The sequence below is a fragment of the Nerophis ophidion genome, linkage group LG01, assembly GCF_033978795.1.
Source record: "Nerophis ophidion isolate RoL-2023_Sa linkage group LG01, RoL_Noph_v1.0, whole genome shotgun sequence".
NCBI lineage: Eukaryota > Metazoa > Chordata > Actinopteri > Syngnathiformes > Syngnathidae > Nerophis > Nerophis ophidion.
In genome coordinates this window covers 84,159,386-84,176,615 of record NC_084611.1, presented here as the reverse complement: position 1 = coordinate 84,176,615, position 17,230 = coordinate 84,159,386, and the positions used below count along the sequence as shown (strand labels likewise).

At 42.0% G+C, this 17,230-nt stretch overlaps 1 protein-coding gene across 2 annotated transcripts in view; it reads right to left on the bottom strand.

Moving 5' to 3' along the window:
* The window catches only part of LOC133560862 (noelin-2-like), a 77,100-nt gene that overhangs the window by 46,251 nt on the left and 13,619 nt on the right, over positions 1-17,230 (bottom strand). For both annotated transcript variants that reach the window (XR_009808535.1, XM_061913873.1), the window contains exon 4: positions 1,833-2,052. Coding sequence is in view for 1 of the 2 variants with exons in the window: in XM_061913873.1 (XP_061769857.1) it covers positions 1,833-2,052 (220 nt within the window). In the remaining variant the exon portion in view is untranslated. The remainder of the gene's footprint in view (positions 1-1,832; positions 2,053-17,230) is intronic.

Sequence of the window (17,230 nt, the reverse complement as noted above, 5' to 3'; positions counted from 1 at the left end):
CATTTTCGGCAGGTGTGACTTATACTCCGGAGCAACTTGTACTCGGAAAAAAAAGGTAAGTTTAAAAAAAACAAAAAAAAACAACATTATGATTTGTCCATTTTTCAGAATGTGTTTGATTTATTTTTAAACAAAAAGAAACATCTGAAGTTGTCTTTGTTTTTCAGTCATTATGACGTGATTTTACCAGTTCGGCCCACTAGGCAGAAGATTTTTTTTCCATGTGGCTCCCGATCTATGATGAGTTTCACACCCGTGATTTAACTTTAATGTGCAAATAATTTTATTTGAATAGTTACTTAGGTAGTGTTTTATTTTCCTGTATTCAAACACGGTGTTACTGTTTCCAAGATGGCGCTGCTGTAGTGGCTGCTGTTGGCAGGAGCTCTGTGCTCTTGTGTCATCCTTTTGTGTTTCCCTCTTGTTTTCATGTGTTATTATATTTTTTTGCCTTTTGGTCCGGGACCCTTTGGGACTGTGTGACAAGGGGTGTCACTTTCGTGACCTCTGTGGTGCTTTTTTTGTGGACTTCTGGATCTGCCTCCCGGGAGCCTTTTGGCCATGGAGACCAGCTGCTGGGTCTCTGTCACACCGGAGTCGCTTTGGAGGGACTGGAGGAGATGCGGATGAGGGGACAGGGCTGCGGAGCTAGCACTGAGCACTGGGACGGAGAGGCTTCGCGGTGTCTTGGCTGGGTGAGCAGGTGTCGGACACCTCAGTCTCCTTGGACGTATCATCGCTCATCCATGCGGACTGGACACTGGCCGAGAGTGGAGTCGGCTGTCTTGGTTGCTTTATTGGGTCTGCTCCTGTCTCTGGCCATCCTCCCTCCACCCCAGCGGACGATGGCGTGGAACACCGCAGAGGCCACCACAGTGGATATGTTTCTTTTACTTTTTATTCATAGCTGTATGTAGAAGTGTCTGGTTGTATCTGCTGCTTTAATGTCTTTAATGTCCTATGTGTTCTTTGATGTTTGATGTTTCCCTCTTACATGTGTGTACTATGGCTATGAGTTGTTGTTTTTTTCCCTTGGCCTCAGTCTGCACCCCCTCTCCAAGGCCCAGGCTAAGACCCATTTTTAAATTTTATTTTAATCTTCTATTTTTTTCTCCCCCCCTTGTTTACCTGTATCTCATCTTTTTTTGTAAGGGGCGCTGGAAGCCGGCAGACCCGTCAGCGATCCTGTTCTGTCTCCCTTTAATGTTTGTCTGATCTTGAATGGGATTGTGCTGAAAATTGTAATTTTCCTGAAGGAACTCTCCTGACAGAATAAATAAAGTACTATCTAATCTAATCTAATTCAAACTGTGTGTAATGTTACAGTGGCCAAAAATATTAAATATACTTGTTAAATAAAAACCCTGCCTTGTTTTTTAATGAATGCTTAGGCCTACTATGGAACTGTATTTTAATGTTGGTCATGATGGTGGTATTTGGAGAGCCATGTTTTTTCTGAGGTGGAAAAAGTTTGAAAACCACTGAACGATACAATTACATCAGGAATAAAACAATATACATTGAATTTTATAGTGCATATTTCTACATTTAATTTCTTGGGGACACAAATGATCTGCCGTGTGCTTTTGGGCGTCGGCGTTCCTAATGTCGTGGCCTGCATGATTGCATGTAAGTTTGAATATCACAGTGACGCACGCACGGCCAACCGCACTAAATTCTTTATAAACTTGTCAGTGGCAGTCACGTCAGGAAGCCAACAACAGTCGAAGATGGATGGGATTGTTGGCGCGGAATGTATTCTACTATGCAGCTCAAATCCGATCAGGTTGTGGCGGCGTGACGGTGTATGCTTGTGCGGCGGCGGTGGTTACCTAGTTTGTTCATGCAGCTGTGCAGTCTGGTCTCCAGCAGCAGGACCCTCCGCTGGAGCTCCTCGTAGTCGTACGCGCCGATCTCCTCCTGAATGGCCGTCAGGATGACGGACAGGTTGAGCAGCTCCGCGCGCAGGCTGGCCAGGGTCTGCAGGTCCGACTTGTACTGCCCCGCCGTGGACAGCAGGGGCTGCAACTGGGTCACCTGCCCCTTTAACTCCTGAGGGGACAGGAGGGAATTTAGTCCGGTTCACTTCTCGGTGAAATGGTTACTCCTGGTGTGTGCACTGAAAAAAATAACTCATAAGATTTACTTGAAAAAATTATTGTAAGTATTTGCAAGCAAATGATTTAAGCAAAATTGAATGCTGCAATATCAAGTAAATTCTACTTACCATATAACAACAGTTGTGAAGATATTAAGTAACAGTTACTTAATTACATCCAAGTTCTAAGTTATATTTATTTAAACAAATTAAGTAAAGTCTACTTGTTTTTCATCGGAAAGAACATCATTTTACTAAAAATTTTAAGTAAATTTTATATACCGTATTTCCTTGAATAACCGTCGGAGCGCTAATTATTTTAAAACCTCTTCTCACTCCTGCGCTTATCAATGGCGTGCAGTAAAAAATTGAGTGTGATAAATAAGACTTTAATAAAAAATTACTCTGCATCCGCGGCCCAGTGGTTGGGGGACCACTGCTCTTCAGCATGTCTTCGCGCCCACTTTTACACCATGCTGTCTACATGCCGGAAGACGCATGCGTTTCACCACTTCTAATACGAGATTGCAATGCATAGTTGGTCAACAGCCATACCTTTTACACTGATGGTTGTGATATAAACAACTTTAACATTCTTACTAATATGCGCCACACTCTGTGAACCCACACCAAATACATTTCTGGAGAACATCGACTCTGTAACACATTATAAACGCAAGATAAGAATTACCCATAATGCCACCTTGCAGTGCTTTGTGAAGTGATCCTAACGGCCGGAGCAGAGCAGTCGGCCAGAGTCCGTTGTGCTGTGCGCATGCGTTGTCGTGCATGAGTTTCAAAACACTAGATTTTCAGAGTAAAGTTTATGTAATATTTTTAGGTTTATGTACGTACAACTATTAAACATTTAAATAGTATGAGGAAAACTCTACATGCCCCTAAGCTGACCAACACGCCGGACTGTAGTCAGTTGGAAGCGTGTCTTAATGAAATTAAACAATGGGATGTCCGCTAACTTTCTGCAATTTAACGCCCAAAAAACGGAAAATGCTGATTATCGGGCCTGCTAGACACCGACCTCTATTTGATAATACAACTTTAACATTTGACAACCAAATAATAAAACAAGGTGACTCTGTAAAAAATCTGGGTATTATCTTCGACCCAACTCTCTCCTTTGAGTCACACATTAAAAAGTGTTACTAAAACAGCCTTCTTTCATCTCCGTAATATCGCTAAAATTCGCTCCATTTTGTCCACTAAAGACGCGGAGATCATTATCCATGCGTTTGTTATGTCTCGTCTCGATTACTGTAAAATATTATTTTCGGGTCTCCCCATGTCTAGCATTAAAAGATTACAGTTTGGTACAAAATGCGGCTGCTAGACTTTTGACAAGAACAAGACACTTTGATCACATTACGCCTGTACTGGCTCACCTGCCTGGCTTCCTGTGCACTTAAGATGTGACTTTAAGGTTTTACTACTTACGTATAAAATACTACACGGTCTAGCTCCATCCTATCTTGCCGATTGTGTTGTACCATATGTCCCGGCAAGAAATCTGCGTTCAAAAGACTCCGGCTTATTAGTGATTCCTAGAGCCCAAAAAAAGTCTGCGGGCTATAGAGCGTTTTCCGTTCGGGCTCCAGTACTCTGGAATGCCCTCCCGGTAACAGTTCGAGATGCTACCTCAGTAGAAGCATTTAAGTCTCACCTTAAAACTCATCTGTATACTCTAGCCTTTAAATAGACCTCCTTTTTAGACCAGTTGATCTGCCGCTTCTTTTCTTTCTCCTATGTCCTCCCCCTCCCTTGTGGAGGGGGTCCGGTCCGATGACCATGGATGAAGTACTGGCTGTCCAGAGTCGAGACCCAGGATGGACCGCTCGTCGGGACCCAGGATGGACCGCTCGCCTGTATCGATTGGGGACATCTCTACGCTGCTGATCCGCCTCCGCTTGAGATGGTCTCCTGTGGACGGGACTCTCGCTGCTGTCTTGGATCCGCTTTGAACTGAACTCTCGCGGCTGTGTTGGAGCCACTATGGATTGAACTTTCACAGTATCATGTTAGACCCGCTCGACATCCATTGCTTTCGGTCCCCTGGGGGGGGGGGGGGTTGCCCACATCTGAGGTCCTCTCCAAGGTTTCTCATAGTCAGCATTGTCGCTGGCGTCCCACTGGATGTGAATTCTCCCTGCCCACTGGGTGTGAGTTTTCCTTGCCCTTTTGTGGGTTCTTCCGAGGATGTTGTAGTCGTAATGATTTGTGCAGTCCTTTGAGACATTTGTGATTTGGGGCTATATAAATAAACATTGATTGATGATTGATTGAAATATAAGTAAAACTTACTCTTCCCCCATTATTCATGTATTACGTTAATAAAATGTTTAATTTTACTTAAGAAACTCTAGTTCTTACTGAATGTTAAAAATATTAGGTATAAATTATGACACTTACTCTAATACCATGAATTGATTAACGTGGACCCCGACTTAAACAAGTTGAAAAACTTATTGGGGTGTTACCATTTAGTGGTCAATTGTACGGAATATGTACTGAACTGTGCAATCTACTAATAAAAGTATCAATCAATCAAAAATAGAGTTAACAGCAACAAAGTCACTTTTTTCAGTGTGTGTGTGTAAATAGCATGGCATTATGGCGTTTCCCATCAAAGAAGAGAAAAGTTCAATAGAGGACACGTTCTTGTTGTTTGTCTTCAGTTTGTTCCATTCTGATAGTAACCGTTCTCTGTCCACCAATCAGCAAACAGTACTATGTCGAGCTCCGCCTCTTTAGCTACCCTCCCACTGTTTTGGTCAACAACAAAGTGTCAAAAAGTAAGAGACAGTGGAACCTCTAAAGTTAAAGTTAAAGTACCAATCATTGTCACACACACAATAGGTGTGGCAAAATTATATCTCACCCTTGATCACCCCCTGGGAGGTGAGGAATAATTTTTGGTGATTTAACCTCCAATTCCAACCCTTTATGCTGAGTGCCAAGCAGGGAGGTAATGGGTCCCATTTTTATAGGCTTTGGTATGACCTGGCCGGGGTTTGAACTCACAACCTACCGATCTCAGGGCGGACACTCTAAGGTTGAGTACAACCGCTTTGTTCAGACCTTCCACATTGGCCGATATCCACATTGAGCCGATACCGGCACAAATTAAACATACCTGTATTATTTAGTAGCTAAAATTCCTAAGAAAACAATAGTAGGTGATAAAAACAATACCTTTTTATTATTAACCGCCTGGAATGAACCTGTGCTGTCTTTAAGTTGAAGCGGCAAGGTAATTGTTTTTTTCGCCGACACCTAGTGGCCACAATAATAATAAAACTCATGACACTGGTTGGCTGAGTGATGCGGACAGGTTTGTTACTGGATATTTTATTTTATGATTCTGCCTTGAAACTTTGTAGGTGTATATAATATGCTATTATAAATATCAAATTTTTTAGACTATACGGCGCACTTAAAATCCTTTCATTTTCTCAAAAATCGACAGTGGGCCTTATAACTCAGGGCATCTAATGTGCTTATTAATTCTGGTTGTGCTCACCGACCACAAAGCAATTTCCTTTGTTTAAAGGGGAACATTATCACCAGACCTATGTAAGCGTCAATATATACCTTGATGGTGCATAAAAAAGACCATATATATTTTTTAAACCGATTTCCGAACTCTAAATGGGTGAATTTTGGCGAATTAAACGCCTTTCTGTTTATCGCGCTGGAGGCGATGACGTCAGAATGTGACGTCGCCGAGGTAACACACCCGCCATTTTCATTTTCAACACATTACAAACACCGGGTCTCAGCTCTGTTATTTTCCGTTTTTTGGACTATTTTTTGGAACCTTGGAAACATCATGCCTCGTCGGTGTGTTGTCGGAGGGTGTAACAACACTAACAGGGAGGGATTCAAGTTGCACCACTGGCCCGAAGATGCCAAAGTGTCTGCCGCCAGACCCCCATTGAATGTGCCAGAGTGTCTCCACATTTGACCGGCGATGCTAAGGCAGACATGGCACAGAGATGTATGGATAACCTGCAGATGCATTTGCAACGATAGTCAACGAAATCACAAAGGTGAGTTTTGTTGATGTTGACTGCCAGCTAATCGATGCTAACATGCTACGCTAATCGATGCTAACATGCTATTTACCGGCGGTGCTAGAGCAGACATGGCACAGAGATGTATGGATAAACAGCAGATGCATTTGTAACTATATTACGTTTCCTTCCACCCACATTTAATGCAAAAAAAACACCAATCGACGGATTTAAGTTGCTCCAGTGTCAAAAGATGCGAAAGTCCTGATCGTTTGGTCCGCACATTTTACCGGCGATGCTAACGCAGCTATTCGGCCATGCTATGGCTATGAATAGCGTCAATAGCTATTCGCTCAATGGCTTCAGTTTCTTCTTCAATACTTTCATACTCCAACCATCTGTTTCAATACATGCGTAATCTGTTGAATCGCTTAAATCGCTGAAATCCGAGTTTGAATCCGAGCTAATGTCGCTATATCTTGCTGTGGTATTCCCATTGTTTGTTTACATTAGTAGCACTGTGTGACGTCACAGAGAAATGGATAGTGGTTTCAAAGATAGCGAAAATAAAGCACTTTAAAGCTTTATTTAGGGATCCATCCATCCATTTTCTACCGCTTATTCCCTTTTTTTGGGGTCGCGGGGGCGCTGGCGCCTATCTCAGCTACAATCGGGCGGAAGGCGGGGTACACCCTGGACAAGTCGCCACCTCATCGCAGGGCCAACACAGATAGACAGACAACATTCACACTCACATTCACACACTAGGGCCAATTTAGTGTTGCCAATCAACCTATCCCCAGGTGCATGTCTTTGGAAGTGGGAGGAAGCCTGAGTACCCGGAGGGAACCCACGAATTCACGGGGAGGACATGCAAACTCCACACAGAAAGATCCCGAGCCTGGATTTGAACCCAGGACTGCAGGATCTTTGTATTGTGAGGCAGACGCACTAACCCCTCTGCCACCGTGAAGCCTTTATTTAGGGATATTCCGAGAAATTTTGAAAAAAACGTCAAAAAAATACAACAAGCCACTGGGAACTGATTTTTATTGTTTTTAACCCTTTTGAAATTGTGATAATGTTCCCCTTTAAGTGTAATGATAAGTGTGACTACACATTAGAGGTATGTGGACTGCAAGTGGACGCCTGTTCAATAAACGACGCTAGCAAGCAACACCAAAATGTTGATGTTTCATTGAGACTATAGAACATTACATACGGTGCTCAAAGATCTGCTAAAATGTTTCAGTACGACTTTGGTAAGCTATGAGGCCGCACCGCTTGATGGATCGTCGGAGCATTACAGCTACCGTAGTGAGATGTACTGTACTTCAATATACAGGTAGTATTGTGGTGTGGGTATCAGGACCTCAAATTTGCACCTACTGTATTAGGAGACATATTATCTGGTATTTTGTTTCGCAATATTATGCAAAACCAACTGTTCGTACCTATTGGTACCTGCTGACGTGTATCGTGCCGCAGTGGGAAAGTGGCCATGCGCAACCCGAGGGTCCCTGGTTCAATCCCCACCTAGTACCAACTTCATCACGTCTGTTGTGTCCTTGAGCAAGACACTTCACCCTTGCTCCTGATGGGTGCTGGTTAGCGCCTTGCATGGCAGCTCCCTCCATCAGTGTGTGAATGTGTGTGTGAATGGGTAAATGTGGAAGTAGTGTCAAAGCGCTTTGAGTACCTTGAAGGTAGAAAAGCGCTCTACAAGTACAACCCATTTATCATTTATTTAATTATCATTTATTTGGGATCGGCATGGAAGGCTCAGACTTCCAAAATATAACACGGAACGACACAGGAGGTCCTTCATACCGACAGCCATCAGACTGTATGATGCATATGTTCCCTCTTGACTGCATTTAAATGTAGAATATATGTAGAATATATTTATATTATACATTTTTATATATTATATATATATGTTATATATGATTTATTATTATTATTGTCTATTGTGAGCGAACTGTGGTGCTGAATTTCCCACAGGGATCAATAAAGTACTTTCTATTCTATTCTATTCATCGGTCCCGCAAATGTGTACGTGTCCGTCTTTGTTTTTCTCTATCCTCTTGTTGTGGGGCATTCATTCTCCACTGTTGCCATTCCTAATGCAAAGTAGCATATACTAGCACTAATATCTGTCAGCGCTAGAAACTACTGGGATAATAAAAACGGCGGAGAGAGGACGCATTAGAAGTGGAGGCACGTAAGTAAGACCGCCCACAAAGTGGAGGCCTGTAAATGAAACCGGCAAAAAAAAACGGCGCATCCTGAAGAGACGGTCAGAAAGCTGCTTAAAGATGGTCTGTAAAAAAAATTATCCATGCAACATTTTGACCAAAGAACCACCATTAATTGTTATGTAGACCAGTGGTTCTCAAATGGGGGTACGCTTACCCCTGGGGGTACTTGAAGGTATGCCAAGGGGTACGTGAGATTTTTCGAAAATATTCTAAAAATAGCAACAATTCAAAAATCCTTTATAAATATGTTTATTGAATAATACTTCAACAAAATATGAATGTAAGTTCATAAACTGTTAAAAGAAATGCAACAATGCAATATTCAGTGTTGACAGCTAGATTGTTTGTGGACATGTTCCATGAATATTGATGTCAAAGATTTCTTCCTTTTTGAAGAAGTGTTTAGAACGAAGTTCATGAATCCAGATGGATCTCTATTACAATCCCCAAAGAGGGCACTTTAAGTTGATGATTACTTCTATGTGTAGAAATCTTAATCTATAATTGAATCACTTGTTTATTTTTCAACAAGTTTTTAGTTATTTTTATATCTTGTTTTCCTAATAGTTCAAGAAAGACCACTACAAATTAGCAATATTTTGCACTGTTATACAATTTAATAAATCAGAAACTGATGACATAGTGCTGTATTTTACTTCTTTATCTCTTTTTTTCAACCAAATATGCTCTGCTCTGATTAGGGGGTACTTGAATTAAAAAAAAATGTTCACAGGGGGTACCTCACTGAAAAAAGCTTGAGAACCACTGATGTAGATCACAAGAGTGTTTTAAATGTAGAAAAAAAAAATCTAAATATGACCCCTTTAATGCGACTTATAATACAAAGCGCCTTTTGTACTAAAATAAACCAGACTAGACCTGCTCATCAGCAGTGCGCCTTATAATCCGGTGTGCCCTATGTTCCAAAAAATACGGTGTTTGATACTTTTTCAAATAAACTAATTTGCTGTTTTAAAGTGTAATATTGTACAAATAAGGAAAATTATGACATATGTCTAGCATGTGTGCTGTTGTCTTCTGAACTGTTGTGTAGCTGCTATATTCTATTAGGCCATGGCCGACCGACCAAAATAGGGCTTCACGGTGGAAGAGGGGTTGGTGCGTCTGCCTCACAATACGAAGGTCCTGAGTAGTCCTGGGTTCAATCCTGGGCTGGAGATCTTTCTGTGTGGAGTTTGCATCTCCTCCCCGTGACTGCGTGGGTTTCCTCCGGGTACTCCGGCTTCCTCCCACTTCCAAAGACAAGCACGAGGGGATAAGTTGATTGGCAACACTAAATTGGCCCGAGTGTGTGAATGTGAGTGTGAATGTTGTGTGTCTTATCTGTGTTGGCGCTGCGATGAGGTGGCGACTTGTCCAGGGTGTACCCCGCCTAACCCAGCTGCCAGAAGGCAGTGTACACCCTGGACAAGTCGCTACCTCATCACAGGGCCAACACAGATAGACAGACAACATTCACACTCAGGACCATTTAGTGTTGCCAATCAACTTATCCCCTCGTGCTTGTCTTTGGAGGTGACCGGAAGCTGCTGGAATACCAGGAGGGAACCCTAGCAGTCACGGGGAGAACATGCAAATTCCACACATAAATACCCCGAGCACGGGGATCGAACCCAGGTCCTCCTTATTGTGAGACACATGCTCTAAACCAGGGGTCGGGAACCTTTTTGGCTGAGAGAGCCCTGAAAGCCAAATATTTTAAAACGTATTTCCGTGAGAGCCATATAATATTTTTTAACACTAACTACAACTAAATGCGTGCATTTTTTAGTAAGACCAACATTTTTAGAGTATAATAAGTCTCTTGTTCTTTTTGATAACATTGTTATTCTGGAGCTAACCGATAATATATAAAATACTTCTTACCATGAATGTGACTTCTACAAAACGGATGGATGGATTAAAATGCATGAGAATGTTTTATATTTTGAACGTTATTTTTAACACTGGCTGCAGCACCCCCCACGACCCGAACGGGACAAGCGGTAGAAAATGGATGAATTACCAGCGGAATTATTCATTACCTATCGTGTTAAGCAATGTCAGCTAAGATTTATCCGAGAGCCAGATGCAGTCATCAAGAGAGCCACATCTGGCTCGAGAGCCATAGGTTCCCTATCCCTGCTATAAACCCTGTTTCACCGTGAATTCAAACCGATTCTCGCAATTAATTATTTGGTATATTTTTCAAACCAGGCTACATGTTAGAAAAGCTCCTTCTGGTTGCATGAAGATGCAATCAGAAACGTCTAAAAAAAAGGGAATGGAGATGGCTTAAAAAAATGATTCCTCTATAAAAAAAGATACATAAAAACTAGATTTTTGGAAATTATGAATTAATTTAGAGTCGGGATGAGTAGGAATCGCGATGTTTACTGCAGGACTGCTCAATCGTAGATTATATCAGACATGTATACCTTTGATACAATTCCATGCTTGCTTTTTTTTATGGATATTGATCCAATAGCAATCAAATCGAGTCAGTCTGTGGCCATCCCTGAAAGCGTACAAGGCTACAAGTTTTGCGTCACATTTAGCTGTCATGCGAGTGTAAAAAGAAGTAAAGCAGTGCAAGCAGGATGGAAGAGGTGTGGGCAAGGTTTGGACAGGAAAATATTGACACTGGAGGCAACATCCTGTCCGCATACTTCCTCTCCTCTCCTCTCACCTTCCTCTTCACTCGATGAGGCGTCTTTTTTAAAAAGTGTTGCAGGGCGAGCGGCATCTTACTTATTTAAGCATCATCCGAGGGTGTACACAACAAAGTGGAGACTCCAGAGGAGACTTGAGTGCCTTTCCTATCCCGGCCAATTACTCTCCTCTGCATCCCTGCTCTTTAGCTTGCGACCTGTGAATTCATAATAAATGCCAACGGCTCAGCTCGCGGCGCCGTGACTCCGCTCGGCAGGGGAACACTTCGCGGTCAAAAAAATGTCAGGCTTTGGCAACACGATTGACACAAATATGGACGTCAGAGGCACGTTGGGTTGTCATTATTCCGAGAAGAAAAGCACTTGAGTGAGGCTAATCTCCTTACATTCAGCGCTTGATGGGCTAAAAGGCTTAGTTTGCGTCTTAATTCGTCCTCGTCGAGGAAAAAAATGGCAGCTCAATCACAGCCACACACTCTGGATTAGGTTGAGAACAGTGCTCTATTTTTCACAGCATTAGACATCGCGCTACATCACACTGAATTTTGTCTGGCATATGGTTACATTAACACATCTGTGAAGACCTATTTTTGTGTTCTGTATCTCATTATGTTGTCGACTGACGTGTGAGAACTCTCAACATGAAGCTCCGGATTAAACCCTCCCTGCTGGGAGGTGCGAAAAGACACTCAAGCGAGGAGCCATGGCGGCGGCGCCTAAATGGAAAAGCGGCCTTCGGAATACCCGCCGGAGGGACGGCGCAGCCCATCTGCTGGGTAATCCCACAGGAGGTGGTGGAGGACACGGAGTGAGGACTACTCAGGATATGAATTCTGAGTGGAGATGTTGCTTCACTTGTGCAACAAGAAGACGGGAGAGCTTCTTTTTTTTCCCCCCCGTAATGACTACACACAACTTGGCTGGGAAGTGCCTCTTAAGTAGGGCTGAATCGAGGCCAACTGGATGCGGTTGAAGATGCTTGAAGATGTTTTGCCTCGGCGGAGTCCTAGTTGAGGTCTTATGTTGGCACTCTCGTCTGAGGAGTCGTGTGAGGGCTCCACGGAGGGAACTAAAGCAAGGTTGTGTATCGACCCGTTGTAAAGGGAACCCAAACAACAGATACGCAGCACTTTTTTAACATCGGGTTGTCAGAGTGAAGTGCGGTGGTTAGCCGCCTGTCTCCGCATCCTTCACGCGACCTAGGCTGAGATTAAGAGTCGAGAGCACGAGCCAAGAAGGCAAAAGGTTGTTGTCAAGCACAACTTTTAAAGGGCTGACATCACTGGCGCTTATTTCATAGTTTTGGACCTAAAGATTCCCCCCAAAATATACACATCCATCCATCTATCTATCTTCTTCCGCTTATCCGAGGTCGGGTCGCGGGGGCAACAGCCTAAGCAGGGAAGCCCAAACGTCCCTCTCCCCCAGCCACTTCGTCCAGCTCTTCCCGGGGGATTCCCGAGGCGTTCCCAAGCCAGCCGGGAGACATAGTCTTCCCAACGTGTCCTGGGTCTTCTCTGTGGTCTCCTACCGGTTGGACGTGCCCTAAACACCTCCCTAGAGAGGCGTTCGGGTGGCATCCTGACCAGATGCCCGAACCACCTCATCTGGCTCCTCTCCATGTGGAGGAGCAGTGGCTTTACTTTGAGCTCCTCCCAGATGACAGAGCTTCTCACCCTATCTCTAAGGGAGAGCCCCGCCCCGCGGTGGAGGAAACTCATTTCGGCCGCTTGTACCCGTGATCTTATCCTTTCGGTCATAACCCAAAGCTCATGACCATAGGTGAGGATGAGAACGTAGATCAACCGGTAAATTAAGAGCTTTGCCTTTCGGCTCAGCTCCTCCTTCACCACAACTGATCGATACAGCGTCCGCATTACTGAAGACGCCGCACAGATCCGCCTGTCGATTTCACGATCCACTCATCCCTCACTCGTGAACAAGACTCCTAGGTACTTGAACTCCTCCACATGGGGCAGGGTCTCCTCCCCGACCCGGAGATGGCACTCCACCCTTTTCCGGGCGAGAACCATGGACTCGGACTCATCCCAGTCGCTTTACACTCAGCTGCGAACCGGTCCAGAGAGCACTGAAGATCCTGGCTAGATAAAGCCATCAGGACCACATCATCTGCAAAAAGCAGAGACCTAATCATGCAGCCACCAAACCGGATCCCCTCAACGCCTTGACTGCGCCTAGAAATTCTATACATAAAAGTTATGAACAGTCACGATTTGAGGCTGCTTTTCGAACGGGCTTCAGCATCTACTTTTAGGGCCTGCATCAGCCTGCTGACGTCACCTACAGAATAGAATTAAAGAATTTATTTCAAACCTGCACTGTACAACAACACAATTTTTTTTAAATTTTGGCGGAGACATGTATGCAAGGCTGGAAAAGGGGTTGGATGAAGCAGATGCTTGTAATATCCCAACCCCTGTCACTCATTCCACATTTAACATAAACAATATAACACAAAACAATACCATACAAACAAAAACAAGAAACACACCTGTACACTAACAATAGAATAGTACCGCTATTACTACACTGCAAAAAGTCAGTGTTCAAAAACAAGAAAAAAAAAAAAAAAAGAGGGGTATTTTACTTGAACTAAGCAAAATTATTTGCCAATAGAACAAGAAAATTCGGCTTGTCAAGACTTTCCAAAACAAGTAAAATTAGCAAACTTCAATGAACCCCAAATATACCTTAAGATAAGTATATTCTCACTAATAACAAGTGTACTTTTCTTGGTAGAAAAAAAAGAGACCTTTTTGCTATACATGTTGAAAAATATTGAATAATGCTAGTGCCATTATCTTGACATAATGATATGCGCTCGGCGTCAGGATTTTTTTTTCATGCTTAAAGTAAGAAATTATTACTTTAAAAAAGTAGTTTTATACTTGTGGTAATGACACTTCTTTGCAACAGTTGAGATTCTAGTTTCAAGCATGTTTTACTCAATATAGGTCATCAAATCCCAGCTACAAGATGTAATATCTTACTGAGATCATTTAAGACCAAAACACTTAAAACAAGTAAAACAATCACATAAAATCTGCTTAGTGAGAAGAATTATCTTATCAGACAGAAAATAAGCAAATATCACCCTTATTTAAGACATTTAATTTTATTTAGATTTCAGTTTTTGCAGTGTATGAGACAAGACAAGACGAGACAAAACACACACACACAAAGGCCCAAATACTCTCTAACCATACACATCTCTCATTGCTCTGTGCTGAGGGCATCACTCTCTTTCCTCCTCGTACTTCTTCGGTACTTCTTTTTTAAACAGTGTTTTAAATTGAATCACGTTAGAACACGTTTTTAACTCGTCCCCTAAGTTGTTCCACAGAGTGACTCCACGCACTGAAATGCACACTGATTTTAAAGTTGTTTTAAATTTAGGCAAATATAATTTGTTGTTTCCTCTTAGACTTCCACTACGGTGAGCATCTCTATCCTGGAATAGCTTCTGCATATTGGATGGTATAAAGTTTTGGGATGCCCTAAACATAATTTGAGCGGTTTTAAAGTTGATCACCTCATGCAGTTTAAGTTGCTTTAACTCCATGAACAGTGGATTTGAATGATGTCTGTAGTGAACATTGGACACAATCCTAATGGCCTTTCTATGCAGAGTGACTAAAGGCTATAGATGGGATCAGAGGTGGGTAGTAACGCGCTATATTTACTCCGTTACATTTGCTTGAGTAACTTTCGGGATAAATTGTACTTTTACGAGTAGTTTTTATTCAACATACTTTTACTTTTACTTGAGTATATTTATGGAGAAGAAACGCTACTTTTACTCCGTTCCATTGATCTACATTCAGCTCACTACTCGCTACTTTTTTTTTTATCGATCTATTAATGTTTGTTTTGGTTAATGACAGCTTCAAAGTAGAATCTACGCATGCCTGCATTTCACCAATCACATGCAGTCACTGGTGACGTTGGACCAATCAAACAGAGCCAAGCGGTCACATGACCCGATTCATCCAAGTTGAAAAACTTATTGGGGTGTTACCATTTAGTGGTCAATTGTACGGAATATGTAATGTACTGCGCAATATAATAATACAAGTTTCAATCAATCAATAAAAAGTGTAAAGGAAAAAAGGCACTTTTTATTTCAACCGTACTTCCCGTCAAAAGCCTAAAGACTGATCGCACAGTTCCTGTCTTCACAATAAACCAGCCGCTCCATCGCACCTGCGTTAACAAAATAAGAGTCTCCGAAAGCCAGCGCAAACAAGCTCGCAAATTACGAAGTTTGCCGCCAATGTATTTCTTGTAAAGTGTATAAAAACGAATATGGAAGCTGGACAAATAAGATGCCAAAAACCAACGACTTTCATGTGGTATTAGACAGGAAGGAGGAACTTTTTTCTCCTCCATTTGAAAACCTGGACGTCTGGGTCCAATCATTGAAAGTCATCAGAATCAGGTAATACACCAATTTATATTCTTGTCTTCATGAAAGATAGGAATCTATATGTTAAACATGCATTTATATTCATTAAAACACCTTTAACATGTGAACAAAAACGGCAAAATAAATAAATATAAATTATATACTGTATATATAAATGTATGTATGTGTATATCTATATATATATATATATATATATAAAAATATATATATACATATATATAATTTGTGTGTGTATAAATGATGTGTGTGTATGTATGATATGTGTGTGTATAAATGATATGTGTGTGTATGTATATATGAGGTAGATCACCTTGACTTGGTCATTTACTAAGTAATTGATAAACGTTGAAAAACGTATTGGGGTGTTACCATTTAGTGGTCAATTGTACGGAATATGTACTGTACTGTGCAATCTACTAATACAAGTTTTAATCAATCAATCAAATCAATGAATGCCTACTGAGGCTATGGGGCTGTTAAGTTATTGTGGCTCAATGTGACATTTTTTTAATTTTATTTTAATGTACTATTATTTAATATATATTATTGTTTTAGTTGCTTAAGAGATATTCCTGGCTCTGAATTTGCTCATTGCTATTTTTATGTTTTTGTGCATTATTTGTTGCCGTAATCAGGTTACTCATCAGTTACTCAGTACTTGAGTAGTTTTTTCACAACATACTTTTTACTTTTACTCAACTAAATATTTGGGTGACTACTCCTTACTTTTACTTAAGTAATAAATCTCGAAAGTAACGGTACTCTTACTTGAGTACAATTTCTGGCTACTCTACCCACCTCTGGATGGGATTTACAACAATTTCCCCACACAATAGTTTAAATACGATATAAATGAATGATACAACAGCAGAACATTGATGTTCAATAAATGACACAATCTCCTCATCATTCTCATACATATAGCAACTTTTGTCCTCAGGTAACTTATATGAGGCTTCTATGAGATATTTTCATCTATTACCACTCTAAGAATGAATTTTTTGAACATATTTGTGGAGAGGCGTAGCCGGCAGTCCGACAGTGAGGCAGGGCGCACCGGAGCCCGCTCCAAGATGGCGGCGAGGAGGCGGGGACGGCAGGCAAGCAGTGAGGCAGGGCGCACCGGAAATGACGGCACGATTATTATCAGGTGCATGGACGCCCAGCTGGGCACAAATAAGTAATCCTTTCTAACTGTGTAAAAGGGCGGCAGCCATAAACGTCGGGAGAGAGAAGTAGAGAGAAACCAGAGCCAACTAGAAGCGGATGCTAAGCGATAGCGGCAACGAGCCCGTGGAAGAAGACGACGCACGAAGCTGAAAAGTCGGGGCGAAAGAGCAAGCAGACTGGAAAGCAACCCGGAAGATACTTTTTTATTGAAAAATAAAAGAAGTCTAAACTTGCTCGCCAGAATGTCCTTCCTTGGTGGTCCCTGGAACCCGCACGACAGCAAGCGACTGTCACAATATTCTATTGGTGTATCATCAATAACAATCCTGATGTGTATATTACTTTTGCGATTGCTAAAGAGCACGATTTTTGTCTTCTTTAAATTCAGAGACAATTTGTTCGTATTAAACCAAGTTTTTAACTTGATCATCTCCTCAGTTACAGAGGCCAGAAATTGCTTCACGTCGTCACCTGTACATGTAATGGTTGTATCGTCAGCAAAGAGGATGAACTTCAGCAGCGTTGATACTTTACATATTTCGTTAATAGTGTGA